General features: G+C 40.4%; 1 protein-coding gene across 1 annotated transcript in view; it reads left to right on the top strand.

Moving 5' to 3' along the window:
* Window positions 1–16,190, top strand: part of vwf (von Willebrand factor) — a 122,017-nt gene that overhangs the window by 29,182 nt on the left and 76,645 nt on the right. The window contains exons 15-20 of the mRNA XM_059987573.1: window positions 2,367–2,582; window positions 4,607–4,847; window positions 5,566–5,660; window positions 8,444–8,604; window positions 8,686–8,789; window positions 15,047–15,185. Coding sequence (XP_059843556.1) covers window positions 2,367–2,582; window positions 4,607–4,847; window positions 5,566–5,660; window positions 8,444–8,604; window positions 8,686–8,789; window positions 15,047–15,185 — 956 coding nt within the window. The remainder of the gene's footprint in view (window positions 1–2,366; window positions 2,583–4,606; window positions 4,848–5,565; window positions 5,661–8,443; window positions 8,605–8,685; window positions 8,790–15,046; window positions 15,186–16,190) is intronic.

Genomic DNA, 16,190 nt, shown 5'->3' with positions numbered 1-16,190 from the left:
TCACCATTTCCTGACAGAATCATCTTATGTACAGATACTCCTGTACCTAACGGCATGTTATGTACATACAATCAGTCTATGTATATAAGCTAATCTTATGTATAGATACTTACTGTGTTCTTTATACTTACTGTTATTTTTCATACTACATCAGATCTGGAGTAACAATTGTTTCCTTCTACACACACGAGTACTGATGAATGACAATAAACAATCTTGTATCTTGTATTTTGAATGCAAGCTCTTGATTAACTTGCTAGAAGTAAGGGATCCCTAACTGAAGTTACAATTTGTGTTTACAGACAGTAGGAGCAAGTGAGTCATACGTTAATGGAACTGGCTTTATACTAATATATGTTTTAACCATGAAAATCTCTCCCGCCTTTGGTGCATTTCAATGTATTAGATATGAATCCTCAGTAAAGTTTGTGGCTAATACACATAATTAGAAAGAATTGATTTGAGCTGGCATACGGACATCTCAGGATTGTTGTTCTTGGGAGTTATCTAGGTGCCAAACACAGCACTTACTGCATTGCTGAAATAGTGCACAAGATCTTTACCTTATGTTTTAAAACAGAATCTCATAGCCACCACTTCCTTTCCCAGTCCATTAATTGCAGATGTAATTTTTACCTAACTTTCCCTTAGAGGGGAAGCTTACGAGACTGAGGCCACTGCTAGCTTTTTGCCTTCTTCATTTGAGTCAGTGGAAAATAGTTTTGTGGATGGAGTAAAATTAAAATTCTACCTGTATCCCTAAAGTTTTGGGATTACTGTTTTTAAACCAATCATTACTCAGGCAACAAACACAAAATACTGGAGAAACTCAGCAGGTCAGGCAGCTTTTAGGAAACGTTCTAGGCCAAGACCTTTCATCACAGTTGGAAATGAAGTGGGAAGACACCAGAACAAAAAGGTAGGGGCAAAGGAAAGAGGACAGCTTGAAGGTGATAGGTGAAGCCAGGAGAGTGGGAAAGGTCAAGGCCTAATCTGATAGGAGAGCAGAGTGGACCATGAGAGAAAGGGAAGAAGGAGGGGCACCAAGTGGAGGTGATAGGCAGGTGAGGAGAGGAGGTAAGAAGGCAGAGTGCAGAATCAAAGGAGATGGAAGAGGAAGGGAAAAGAAAAAAAAAGAACTTAAAAAAATACGGGCAGGAAAAATCGATGTTTATGCCCTCAGGTTGGAGACTGCCTAGGTGGAATATGAGGTATTGATTCTCCAACTTGAGAGTAGCCTCATCACGGCAGAAGAGGATGCCACAGACTGACGCATCAGAGTGGGAATGGGGATAGGTATTTAAGTGGTTGATGCTAAGGAAATTCCACTTTTGGTGAATGGAGTAGAGGTACTGAACAAAGCAGTACCCCAATTTATGTTGGGTCTCACCAGTATACCGGAGGCCGCATCAGAGCTCTGGATTCAATAGATGATCCCAACAAATTCACTAATGAAGTGTCTCACGTGGACAGGTTGTTTGGGGCCCCGAATGGAGGTGAGGAAGTAAGTGAATGGGCAGATGCAGTGATCCCTTCGGAAAATGATGAGTGGGGGGAAGTAACAACGTATTTTGTGATAGGATCCCAGTGAAGGTGACGGAAGTTACAGGGAATGATGTATTGGATGCAGAGGCTCATGGGGTGGTAGGTGAACACAGGAGAACTCTCTTTCTGTTACGGTAGCGGGAAGATGAGAGAGTGTGGATGTCCAGGAAATGGAGAAGAGCAGGTGAGAGCAGCATCAATGGTAGAGGAAGGGAAACCCCGTTCTTTGAGAAGAAGGACGTCTCTTGTGACCTGGAAAGGAAAGCTTCATCCCGAGAGTAGATGCAGTGGAAAGGAAGGAACTGAGGAAAGGGAATAGCACTTTTATGGGAGACATTGTGGGAAGAGGTATAATCAAAATAGTCATGGCAGTCGGTAGTTTTATAAAAGATGTCAGTAAACATCTGCAGAAATGGAGACAGAAAGGTTGCGAAAGGAGGAAGAGGTGTTATTGCTGTTTCTTTTTCAGCAAGTGAGCGGATCAGGAATTGTTTTTTTTTTCTGTGAGTGAGAGGGTCAGGGATTGTTATTGCTTTTTCCTGCAGGGGAGGGGTTGGAGATTTGATGCTATTGTCAATATTATTTTCTACAGGGAGTGGGTGAGGGATTTTGGGGTTTATTGGTTTTGTTTTATTTCTTCTTTGTGAGGAGGGGTGGATTTTGATGACTTTTCTTTCAACAGCTTCCATGGTCTTCCTGTATTTCTTGGCTGCCTGGAGAAGACAAATATCAGAGTTGTATTGTAGATCGTACTTTGACAATAAAATGAACCTTTCGAGCATTTCTATGATTGTCACCATTTTATGATGTTTATATTTCAGCGTGGTATGCTGCGGAGGTGTGCTCTGTTTTTCTGGTAACTGAGTTTGAACCATGTCACCATGAAGTAAATCCTGCTCCATTCCTCAAGATCTGTTACTATGATGTATGTGCCTGCAAGGAAGGCAATGAATGTCTGTGTTCTGTCATTGCCAGTTACGCTGCGTTGTGCACCAAGAAAGGTGTCTTAATTAATTGGAGGTCTCCAGATTTCTGTGGTAAGAGGTTCTGCTTTCCCATTCCTTTATCTTTTAACCATGAGGAAAAAAATCAAGATATTATTCCTGATGGCAGCATGTTATTGTCAGCAGTTAGCATAACAGTATCACAGTGCAAGTGACTTGGGTTTAATTCCAGCTACTGTCTATTAGTTTCTCCCAGTGCCTGTGTGGGTTTCGTTCAGCTTCTCAGGTTTTCCCCTACAATCCAAAGATATACGGTAGCATAGTGGTTAGCACAATGCTTTACAGTACCAGTACCTGGGTTCATTCCCCCCCCCCCACAATCTGTAAGGAATTTGTACGTTCTCTCCGTGACCGCTGGGTTTTCTCTGAGTGCTCTGTTTTCCTCCCACAGTTCTCAGATGTACCAGTTGGCAGGTTAATTGGTCATTGTAAATCGTCCTGTGATTAGGATAGGGTTAAGTTGGTGATTGCTGGGTGGCACAGCTTGAGGGACTGGAAGGGCATTTTCCGCACCATAACTCAATAAATAAATAAAAGTATGGACTAGTAAGTTAATTAGTTACATGGGTGTAATTAGGTGGCGTGGGCTCATTGGGTCAGGAAGACCGTTATTGTGGTGTAACTCTAAAATAAAATAAACATCAGTATTACTGGAACTGGTGCATTGTCAGAGGTACCATTCTTTGTACATGATGATCCAATTGTGTGTTCTAGTTGAAATTATAGTGTCCTGTAGCTCAGTCATGTTTCTCACCTTCTCATGAGGACATGTGACCTGGCATGCACTTTGAACACACACAATCAACGTCACAGTTCCATCAAGTCTTCATACTTCCATTGCGTTTTGCTGTCGGGTAATCTTTTCTGGCCCAACCTCATTATTATATTGCCAGCAGCTGAACAGCTCAAAATGAGATATGTGGCTTCTGCACTTGCTGTCAAATGCAGAGGTCCTTGATGCAAGAGTAGGAGGATGACTCTGTCTATCTGGTCTAACAGCCTTTGCTGCCAGGTTTTTAGTTATTTATATAAGTTCGCAGATTCTCTGTAGTGTTGGTGTGTGGCCAAGTGGTTAAGGCATTGGTCTAGTAATCTGAAGATCGCTAGTTTGAGCCTCAGCTAAGGCAATGTGTTGTGTCCTTGAGCAAGACACTTAACCACACATTGCTCTGCGACAACACTGGTGCCAAGCTGTATTGGCCTTGCCCTTCACTTGGACAACATCGGTGGTGTGGGGAGGGGAGACTTGCAGCATGGGCAACTGCCGGTCTCCCATACAACCCTGCCCAGGCCTGTGCCCTGGAAACTTCCCAAGGCGCAAATCCAAGGCAAAAATTACATATTTTCATTAGCTATATATATGTATTATTATTTCTAATAGCTTAAATTATTCAGTTTTAATACCTTTAATATTTTGAATGTTCAACCTGCATAAAATCTGTAATTGAGTTAAAAATGTTGACAGTTCTAAGAGCAGGCCAAGCCCTCTGCCAGCCCTGGTCCTGAGTAGGGAGCCACTGCATTGTTGCTGCTGAGGTCCTGACATTACTGAGAGCACACTTCTAGATTCTGAGATGTGGAAGGCTACCAGAAAGAGTGCACTGATATTTGTGCTGCAAGTGGGTTGGACCATCGCATGTGGGGAAAGTAGATTCCATTAAGGAAACCAGTCCAGTATCAGAATCAGAATCAGGTTTAATATCACTGGCATATATCGTGAAACTTGTGAATCCAATGCATGATAAAGGAGAATGAAAAAATACTGTGAATTACAGTAAATATGTATACATGTATAATAGTTAAGCAAGTAGTGCTAAAGTAGAAAATATAAAAGTAAATAAGTAATAAAGTTATAAAGTATATAAGTAATAAAAGTAGAAAATATAAAATATAAAAGTGTTCATGGCTTCAGTGCCCATTCAGAAATTGTATGACTTCAGGCTTCTGTATCTCCTTCCTGATGGTAGCAATGAGAAGAGGACCTCCATCAGATAACTCATTTGTGTTTCTCAGAGGACGTTCACCCTTTTGCTTTCTTTTTCAAATTATTCTGGCAGAAATGACCTGCCCTGACGGGCAAATTTATGAGCAGTGCAGCACGCCTTGTAACAGGACCTGCAGATCAATCTCCAGTCCGGAAACAGAATGCACTGAATTTTGCCTGGAAGGTTGCTACTGTCCATTTAATCAGTTTGCCGATGAGGATGGGCAGTGTGTTCCCAAATCAGAATGTCCCTGCTACTTTAATGATGAAATCTACAAGCCCCACGAGAACATAGCATTTGAAAACGCCATCTGGTAAGTTCAACAATGGGTGATTCTAAATATACAAAATATAGCAATCTATAATCAGAACAATATTAACTGAAATTTCACATAACACTTCATTACCTGTTGTCAAGAAGATCTCATACTCGCAGATAGATCTACACAGTACAATTGCCCAGAGGTGATGCTGTGGATGCTTTTGAGCAGCTGCAATATTGCCAGGCACATACCAGTTCAGGAAATAATCTCCCGGTCTGTGCCTGCTTGGGTGCTAACTCCTAAGTAACAGAAACAGACCAAGTTCTGTTTAAATTAAGTCACGTGAAAGATTCTCTGTTTCAAATTTTTATTCTGCACATGATCTCCAGAAACTGCAGAGAGCTGTGGACACAGCTCAACCCATCGTGGAAACAGCTTTGCTCTGTATAGATTCTGTCTACAATTCTGACTGCCTTAGTGAAGTAGCTAGTATAATCAAAGACACTCCCCACCCCAGACATTCTGCCTTCTCCCCTCTCCAATCAAGCAGAAGATACAAAAACCTGAAAGCACGTACCACCAGCTTCGAGGCCAGTTTCAACCCCATTGTTAGAGGACTACTGAGTGGTTTCCTGGTATGATAAGATGGACTCTTGACCTCACATTCTACCTCAATATTCAAACCAATATCAGTATTAGTTTCCTTACTTAAAATGCTTAGAGTCTGGCTTTGATTTATCTTTAAATATCATTTTGTTTCCCTTTACAGTTACTGTGAAAATGGTGTGATGCATTGCAGTGCAATTGATATGATCCATCATTACCCACCAAGCGTTTTCTCAGTCGCTGAAGAGATTAGCAGAGGTGAGAACTGGAGTGTTAAGAAACCCAATATTTGCTGGAACAGGTATTTATAGTGAGAGTTATAGGCAAGGAGCCCAGATATTCCCAATACCATGGTGTTTTCACAACCTTGAGGCTTCCAAGGGATATGTTCTATCAGCTGCTATCTGACCTGCATAGAATACACCATCGTGCTCAGTACACTTTTGCCTAAGCTCCTGAGAAATCCATTCAAGTATGGCCTTTACCCAATATTGATGAGGTGCTTCTTGTACTGCAGAATCATTAGTTCGTAGGAAACAGACTAAACTTGAAGGAGACCCAATAATTTATAGTGATAAGAAAGGACTTTAACTAGATGAAACAATGTCAGTAACATGTACTGATAAATTTCAAATCAGTACTTGTTCACTATTTAATCAATGCTGTTTCCATTGATCTGCAAGTCTATCTGGAGGGGTGAATAAATGATTGGCAGAGCCATTGACAGATTCTGCACTTGTTTGGTAGGCTTTATTTATCAGGTAGTTCATAGGTATCACTTGCGTGCTTCAGCCCTGTCCATTCATGTGGTTGCCCATCAATTTAACTATAAGGCTATAAGATATAGGATCAGAATTAGGTCATTTGGCCCATCATGTCTGCTCTGCCATTCCATCAAGGCTGATCCATTTCCCTCTCAGTTCCAGTCTCCTGCTTATGCCCCATAACCTTTGCTACTAAGATCAAATTGTTCATTTAGAACGGACCCTAGGAGCCACATCTGTCTCAACAGTTGTGGTGTTCACTAAATAATAATCAGCAAGTTAATAGACATAAGTTTGAGTCTCATCATAAGGAGACAAGAAATAGGAACAATACTGCAATATCCTGTTCAGCTAGCCAATACAATCATGGATGACCTGGTCATGGTCTCAAACCCACTTTACTCTCTGTTTCTTAAGACCCTGTAGACCAAGGCAGTCTTTCTCAGTCTTGGATATATTCAATGTTTCATTCTCATAACTCTCCGTGTTAGTAAATTCCAAGTGCTTGCAATCCCCTGAGAGAAGCAGTGTCCCCTTATCTCTGTCATAATGCCTGTGGCATTATAGATGAATCATAGTTTATAGTAGGGTTGGCGGGAAGAGAGTTGATAAGATAAATTTATGTTTGGATAAACTTGCATTCATGATTAGATTGTGTTTTGGAAGTGGAAAGTAGATAGGAGTGGTAATGATGTCCTGCAAATCAATCTTACTGTCCAATGTCAAAAAACTTTACACTAAGCCGGCCTTGACATTACAGTACTTGTGGACCAAAGCTAAATGGGACGTCTGGTTAAATCAACCAGTTCCCAGCTGGAACAAGTTGTGACCCTAAGACAGTGACCCTCATTAGCTCTTTGGCCTTACTATATTCTAGGTTGGCAACACAGCAGAGATGTGAGATGAAATATGGTGCCCTGCGGGTCATAATGTCTCACAGTCTTGTGAGGGGGTTGAGGAGTGGTAGTAAAACACTAATTTTAGCTCATCATTTGTAGATGTCAAACAGCTGCCTCATTTTGCTGATACTTAATTGGGATACATTTTTGGTTGTCCATGCCTTGATGTTAGACAAGGAGTCAATGGTCTGGGTGTTGATTTTGCAGGATGAGGGGCAGTGGATGTGGAAGCTGGTCCTGTGACCCTTGGGGAGAGTGAACAATGAAGAGGGAACAGTCAGGAATGGAGCCCATCAATGCGGTTGATGGTGCATTTGGATCCGTGTTATCTGCTCCTAGATTTTCCTATTTAGAATAGCCGGACCCATTTCAGTTTAAAGTAACACCTTGTGTGGGATCACATATACAAGATTTTTATAATCCACGTCACGTAATGTTTTTCTCGGATAGGCTTGCTGTTTATTTGAACTTCCTTTACCGATCACAAGAATCATGTAGTGGGGGCCCATGATGTCCGTCACCCGGTCAGACATTGAACGGTTTAGATCCACTGCAGCTCAGGCTCACAGTTAGAAGAGTTGTCTTGCTGCAGTCTGTTGGAATCAGATTTATTATCACTGACTTATATGGCATGTAATTTGTTATCACTGATATCTCTTTGAAGAAAGATGCTGCTGGTGGTATTACTGCAATGACGCAGTTGGCTGCGTAAGCGTTTAGGGATGTTTTGGGTTGTGAAAGGCACTGCATAAGTACAATTTAGAATCACAGAGTTATAGACTAATATAGCACAAAAATGGGCCCTTTGGCCCAATTGGTCCATGTCAATTAAGATGAACACCTAAGCTAGTCCTATTTACCCACACCTGTCCATACCTCTCTGAATGTTTCCCATCTATGTACGTGTCCAAGAGTCTTTTAAATGCTCCTGCCTCAAGCACTTCCTCTGGGAGATCAGCCCATCCTCTGCATGAAGAAATAACCCCTCTGTCCCTTTTAAATCTTACCCTCCTCACCTTAAACCTGTGCTCTCTAGTATTTTGTATTCCTTTCCCTATCTATGGCCTCATAATTTTATACAGTTCCATACGATCAACCCTCAGTCTCCTACACTTTTACTACTTTTTAATTTAGGGTCAGTTAGATGCATTACTCAGTGAGTGGTTTCTGAGCTGAAATTGTAGTTTGATAGCCTGTATACCACATTACCTGAGTAATGTGCTTTAAATGTTTAATACCATAAGTAATTAACCGTTATGTTTGTTGGATTGTTAAGACACACACAGCAAGAGTTTGCCCCAATTTACATGTGAAAATGGCACAAAATTCCTCAGCTTTATTTTTAAGTACATCTGATTGAACAACTATTTTCCTTCAGTCAAGCGGGAGACAAGTTGTCAGCCACCAATGAGAAGATTTGATTGTCCAGAAGATGACCCGACAGCAAAGGGCATTGAATGTATGAAGACATGTCAGAACTATGACTTGGATTGTGTGAGCTCAAAGTGTATGTCGGGTTGCATGTGTTCTCCTGGCAAGGTGAGAGCCGTGATTCACAGAATGAAAAAGTACTCTGCATCTAGACATAAATACATGCCTTACATATGATCTGTGATTTAGGTGCAAGTGGGAACCATGTGTATTTCTCCAGAAATGTGTTCATGTCTACACAATGGAAAAGAATATGGTCCTGGAGAAACCATAAAGCAAGGCTGCAATACCTGGTAATGTCTTTTTACTTGCCTTCATTAATGCTGGCATATTCATTGCAAAATTACTGTCAGAATGGTTTTGGATCCAAAACAATGATTGGACCTGTTTATATTATGGTCAATTTTCTAACTCTTTGCCTCTGGGAATATTGATTGGAAATCAACTTTTGAACTTCTGACCATCTAAAGTTTGTGGGCAATGCTCGACTGAGTTTTATTTACATAGCTATAGCAAACAAAGTATTACAGACAAGCCAAATAGTTCAGGAACTTTGCAAGCTTGGTCCAAGGTAGGCACTGCACTCTCAGCCTGGAAGGTGGCTGGGACCAGCTTAGCTGTGGGTTAATAAGGAATCCCATTTAGTGATCGATACAGACTCCAGTGGATGGCTGTCAGTCAGTACGTGCGCAAATATAATGACTCCGATGACTAAGTATTCACCTTCATTACCAAAGAATTTCCTGTTGATCCACCAGATCCCAAAAAACACTATTAACTGTCCACTGTGTAGGAATGGAAACTTGGAGTCCACAGTAGTGAACATGGTGGAAGGTTTAAAAGATTAAGTTTTATTTGGTACATGTGCATCAAAACATCAAAATGTACAGTAAAATATGTCACTTGCATCAAATCAGATCAGTGAGGATTGTGCTGGGGGTATAGAGGAACTTGTGAGAAACCATAACAAAGGAATATTTATGCTTGTTGTTCATACATATTTCCTGCCACCATTGTTTATATTTTAGCAAGACTCTGCTTCGTGACATTTCAAGAAATCTTGTTGGTTCTTCCTGCTATTTGTTTATTCTTTGCAACAATTAAGTTTTCACATAACTGTACTAAATTTATTTAGCAAGTTGGCAGAAATACAAAACTTAGAGTCGGACATAAGCTAATGGGTAGTTTTCTCAGGTAGTTAGATTTTAAATTTCAAAGTATATTTATTATCAAAGGAGGGATATGTCATGATATACTACCTTGAGATCCATTTTCTTGTAGGCATTCGCAGTAGAACAGAGAACAATAGATTCAATGAAAAACTACACAAGACTGACAAACAACTATTGTGCAAAAAAGACAAACAAAATAATATAACCTGAAAAATAGCCCAACTTTGATTTGTCCCTGAAGCTGTACTCAAAAACTTATTGTGCTAACTTTAACATAAAGTTAACAACTTTCAGAAAGTTATCTGTATGTTACTGCTTGTCTCCACATGACTTCTGTTTAATAAACAAGAGCAATCATCCAGCACCACCTTCCTGCCACAAATTCCTTTCTATTATTTAATATGCAATGTAAAACCATGCCCAAGTATGCATGCTTCCTGATGATTGTGAGGAGCCTCTGTAAGGCTTAAATTGAGTGCATGTAGCTTTTTATTTTCAAATGGCAACTTTACTTCTCTGGCAGCTTGTCAGGGCGTGAGTTTGAAAGTCATTGGTGGTTAACTTCATCTGAGCATTTAACAGGGGTTTTCAAAACTTATCTCTGGTATGTTAATTGAAACGTTGACCTATTTATCTAAAGTAGATTAGTACAGCCATCCTTTGAAAAGTCCAGACACACAAGATTGCATGCAATAATGCTTTTCACAGTCATTTTACAGCTCAGTGCGTAATTGTTAGGATAAATACGGGAGAAATATTTTAACTGGAAAGTTTTGTAGACTTAATTCTATTCACGATTTAATAGATCTATAAAATCCATGCTGTAAGCAAAGTGTAGAGTTGAACACAGCATCTACAAATTCAATCCAAAGTACCGAGTCATATGAATTGACTTGTCAGCTTACCTTTATGATTGAAAAGGAATAACATGGCGCCCTCTGTCAAAAGAACAAAAGGCAGCTTTTGGCGCATTATTACAAAATCGCTGATGGTAATTGCTATCCCTATAAATTCTTGTCTATCAGATTGAAAATTATAGTGATGAGGAGTCATAACCCTCCCTGCTGAATAATCTGTTTTTTTGCTATTGTCTGTGGGGTGTTGGGTGCCATTGTTCAGACATATTAGTTTGTACTATGGGGGTGCTTTTCCTGCTGAGTTTAAATGTTCATTACGTTACAACATGATCAACATGCCAGGCACCTTTGGTGGTGAGGAGGAGCTGCAGTTGACCTTTCAGATCAAAAATCAGGAACAAGCAGATTTTAAAATGCAGTGATGAGGGGACTAGGGAATCAAAGGGATTGCCTATGAAAGGATAGAAAACAGGACAAATCTAATGAGAAAAGTAGGAATAGCATAAGGTGAGAGAGTATAGCAAAGAGGTGAATGAAGAAACAATACTATGATAAGGAAGGGAGATAAATGGTAGAAAGACACATAAAACGTTAGAGGGACTCAACGGGTTATGCAGCATCTATGGAGAGGAATAAACAGCTGACATTTTGAGCTGACACCCGATGAAGGAGGTTGGCTTGAAACACTGACTGCTTAACACCTTTAAAGCCCTTGGGGGAGCACAGTAGTGCAGTGGTTAGCATAACGCCTTGTAGCACCTGGTACCTGGAACTCTGGTACAATTCCCGCTGCTGTCTGTATGAGCTTCATACTTTCTCCCCATGGTTGTGTTGGTTTCCTCTGGGTGCTCCAGTTTCCTCCCACAGCCCAAAGACCTACCAGTTTGTAGGTTAATTGGTTATTGTAAATTGTCCCATAATTAGGCTAGGGTTAAACTGGGAGTTTGTCCCACCTGGTGGTGCAATAATATCCGCGCCGGACTGCGGAGCGAAGATTCCCGAGTTCGAATCCAAGTCGGGTGGACTGCTGAGCTAGCAACTCGGCCTCGTCAAAACAAGAACAGATTGCTACGGAAACACCATCATGACGGTGCCCCGATAACTCCACTGCTGAGTCAAGGGTTAATCTTCTTCTTCTAAATGAGGGTTGCTGGGCCATGTGGCTCGAAGGGCTGGCAGGGCCAATTCTGCCTTGCATCACAACACATACATAAATAAACAATGCTTTCTTTGTTAAATCCGGCCACTACCCAGTTGTTCATTGTGATTTACATGCCCCAGTCTATTGAAGGCATGACTTTCATTGTCATGCAAGCCTGAATTTAGAAATCCCACTGCTCATTTACCTTAGCTGACTTTCCGCAATTCCATTGCTTCACTGAGAATGCCACTACAATTTCATAGGTATTAAATATGACAGAAGGAGATGACTCAACTCATCAAATCTACGTTGGCTGCATGACCCCCACTAATTTTCTTCTCCAGCCTATTCTCCCCACGCTTCCATCAATTCATCCCAGATTTTGCCACTCATCTGCTGTGCTTGTAGAAACAATTGTATGGTTGCCAATTAAACTCCCAACCCGCATGTTTTAGGGAAACTGGAGTACACAGAGGAAGAAAGGAGACTGTGCAGACACCAGGCAGGCAGCATCAGAGGTCACGGTCAATTCTGGGTCACTAGTGTCCCTCTGCTTGCTCCACCACAGACCTGCCCCATGCACTAAAGCTGCTTTTGCCATCTTGTGTTTTGCATTTAGAAATCCTGCTGCACTTTAACTTTAGCGGGCTTTCTGAGTGCATCACAACCACTTTCAAAATGACAAAGGTTAAAGTTCGTTTGCAGAGTGCTGGTTCTCCACTGTTAACAAAGAGAACCTTGAGACTTCTACTCACCCCTCTCCCCCAAACAGACCTATGCACTATTGTCCTCCTGCATCAAACCTCCCATTTTCTACCCCTTCATCGATTCATAATATAACAATGAAATTCCACTTTTTATTGTGTGCTTGCCAATAAATATTGTTGTTATGACAACATTTATGCCTGCCTTCTGCCTAGCTCAGGGTTAAGTCAGCTGGACAGAAGAGATATTAGCATTTTCAAAGTGTTCCTAATGACAAACACTTTTGCACACTTATAAACAGCTTTCGTTAGATACCTGAGTTCACTGCTGGTAGGAATTAGGCATTTTATATTGGTAAACATTGCTCCTGCCAGCAATCAAGGTAAGTGGATAAATCTGGTTATGTCTTTAAAGTTAAGAGGACTGACTTTTATCTTACATCCTGAAGACAGACTGTAAATAGCGACCAGTTGGCTGGCATGAGCCCATTTTAAATCATTCAGACAATCAATGTACTGAGCAACACAATTGTGTTGAATTGAGCAGTACATTGTAGTGGATTATATATAGTGTACCAGATAACATGCACTACGTAGTGGTGTAGTGTGTGATACCTGAATAGCTCAGGGATCTCTCCCATTTCAGGAAAATTGGATGTGAACCATAGCTGATAGCAGCTAATTCCTTGGCTCTAATATGGTGATAAATTTAACTCCTTCAAGAATGTTTGTTGGAATCCCAAGTTTAATACATTGGACAGCAATTTTTTTAAAGTGTTGCTTCCTCAGAATTTTTTTGTGGTTATGATGGACCACTTGAATCTGAATACAACTATAATTTTAGGCTGTGTATATCATGCAGGAAATTTGAGAAACAAGAAATTAACTTTTATTGAATCTAATGCATTTAATTATGGTGCTGACGCTTTGCAATAGTTCAACTAAGCTAAAAAGGTTTTGTTGATAAATTCCATTTACGCTCAGTTTATAAGGATTCTCTTTAGTGTTCAACAATAATCTGCCAGCATTGATGGATTCCAGCTGCCCTGATACCATTTCTCCATGACCGCAATGTCCTGGTGAAACCTTTTATCGTGCTCATCACTGACGGCGCAAGATTTGCAGGGAAGAAGTCTGAGAATGCAGAAACAGAATCTTTAGTGACGTACTGCACTTCATGGCTTTGTATGCTTGAAGCTCGTTGTCAACCACCTGCACGTAGTTTGGTGCTCTGTAGTTGACAAGAAAATTTTCAACAACATCCTTGAATACCTTTCATGTGATTTTCTCCAGTCCCACTAAAAATTTTTCATTGATGACCTGTTGATTTGTGGGCCACCAAAAATGCTTCCTTAATCTTTGCATCCTTTATTCTGACTCGAATAATTGTAAAAAAACAAATATAGGTGATTTCATAAGAAAACTGTGTGATGGTGAAATCTCATGGTGATTTTCATGCTCATCAGCCCAAAATCCATAAGAGATCCATCCATAGGTGTTCAAGAAGCAAAATCTTTGTTGTCCAGTTTTATAATCAAAGTACTTGGTTAGGAACAATGGCTTAGCAGTTTGAAATGTACGTATGTCTATACAAGAGCTACTAGAATTGAAAATAAGTTGCATTGTTGGAGAACTTTCTGGTTAGGACATTAAACCAGGTGCAGTCAGAGTGCTGAAGTAGAATGATGAGACGCTATTATTTTTCCATTATCTTTCTCACATTGGGCTATGAACGAAGCAGATGAATTAGTCCATTAATTAACGTGCTACTGTGTGATAGGAGAAGAGTTCGCTGCACTGGTGCAAACCTAACCCACCTGATATTGTATCAATCTTTTTTCAAATATTTATTTAATTTCCATTTAAAATTGAATGTATCTTCTGTTGCGCTATGGCAAGATGATCCATAATCCAATCACCTTTAGTACAGGGGTTCCCAACCTTTTTAATGCCAATACCATGAAGCAAGGGGTCTGTGGACACCAGATTGTGAACCCCTACTTTAGTATAACACCTCACTTACTGACCAACTTCACATTCTTGTTGATGATTTAAAAAGCATGACATTTTGTCACTGACATTCCAATCACAGGAAAAGGTCTTCCTCAATAGAGTGTTATCAGAGCTCATCATAATCTCAAAATACTTTGTCAGATCACTTCTGAGGCTAATGTGTTTCAGTATAAGTAGTTCTAATGTAATGAACTTCTCCAGATAATTAGTTTTCCAGAGTTCACATTGGTTACCATGACTGTTTACTACAGGAACACTAGCGAAGGGGAATGAGACTAGTGCTAAATGGGTAGAATTACAAGTTTCTCCAGGGATATAAAGGGTTAAATTGTGATAAGCTGTGTGGCATTAAACCATTGTAAATATGAGCGTACTGCTATCTGTAAAGGTTTTCATTGCATCCCTGTTCTTGCCGGTAATAGTGCTTTTGTAGGGTAGAAATAAACTGTAATATGAAATTCATTACTCGGATGCTTGAGGTGCAATGAGCTTTTGAGAGAAACCAATTGACTGCTGTGCTTCCAGACTTAGGAAGAAAATCATGTTTACTGATTGACCTCTTGTGACAGCTTCAGAATTAAATGCAACCCCTTTATTTAAGTTGATGGCTGATACTATTCAGTGACATTAAGAATAATCTTTTGTTGCTATTTGTTTTTACAGCAAATGTCTCAATCGCAAATGGCACTGCACGGAAAGAGTCTGCGATGGCACCTGCCTCGGGATTGGTGAGGCCCACTACATCACTTTCGATGGGCTTAAGTATACATTCCCAGGCAAATGTCAGTATGTCCTGGCTCAGGTAAGGACATCTTTAATGGTTTTATGGTGAGTAGCAGACCAAGGAATTATGCACCAAAAACACAAGGTCCCCACTGAGCAGCAAATATTTGTACAAACATTGTAGTAACAGTAATATCTTGAGCAGGATGAACAATTATTTATTCTAGCTTTCCTTGCCACACCAATCTATGGTTTTCTTGTAGAGCTCTGAAACAGATATCAGTACCTCCCCAACCTGAAAGGTTAACTTTGCTTCTCTTTCCACAGATGCTGTCTGACCAGCATTTTCAGTTTGTATTTGAAATACTATGCATCCCTTTATCTCAGATAAATTAAATATTGTCATAAGTCTTTATGCATCACTCCCACTGGTTATCTGTAAATTAGATAGAGATGCTTTCCAAATGTATATTTTTTTGATGCTCTCAATTATGCCACCTTAGTCTACGGTCTTACGTGGAACATAGCCCAGTCTTACACAGAACAATCTGACAAGGTATGTAACCAGAATCTGGTTTAACATCACTGGCATATATCATAAAATTTGTTCTGGTAGGGCAGCAGTACATTGAAATACATAATAATAAAACAAATTACAATAAGAAATATATATCTTGTGTATATATAAATGCAAAACAATGCAAAAAAAAAAGTAGTGCAAAAAGAGAGCAAACATAGTGCAGTAGAGTACATGGGTTCAATGTCCATTCAGAAATCTGATGGCAGTGTTAGTGGCCAGGCTTTGGATCAGTGGGCATAGACTAGAAGAGGTGCAGGCTAGAACTTAAGCCTGAGGTAGGAAACACGATAGTAAGGGGGACGGGCAGCGGATTCTGTGACCGTGAAAGAGACGCCGTTATGGTGAGTTGCCTCTGGGTGCTAGGCTCCAGGATGTCTCAAAGCAGCTGCAGAAAATTCTCAAGGGAGAGGGTGAGGAGATCATGGTGCACACTGGTAGAAATGGGGAAGAGGTCCTGTGCAGTGAGTATAGGAAGTTAGGGAAGAGGCTGAATAGAGGGCCTCT

This window comes from Hypanus sabinus, chromosome 13 (assembly GCF_030144855.1).
Source record: "Hypanus sabinus isolate sHypSab1 chromosome 13, sHypSab1.hap1, whole genome shotgun sequence".
In the NCBI taxonomy this organism is placed as follows: domain Eukaryota; kingdom Metazoa; phylum Chordata; class Chondrichthyes; order Myliobatiformes; family Dasyatidae; genus Hypanus; species Hypanus sabinus.
This window is presented reverse-complemented; position numbering and strand designations above follow the sequence as displayed.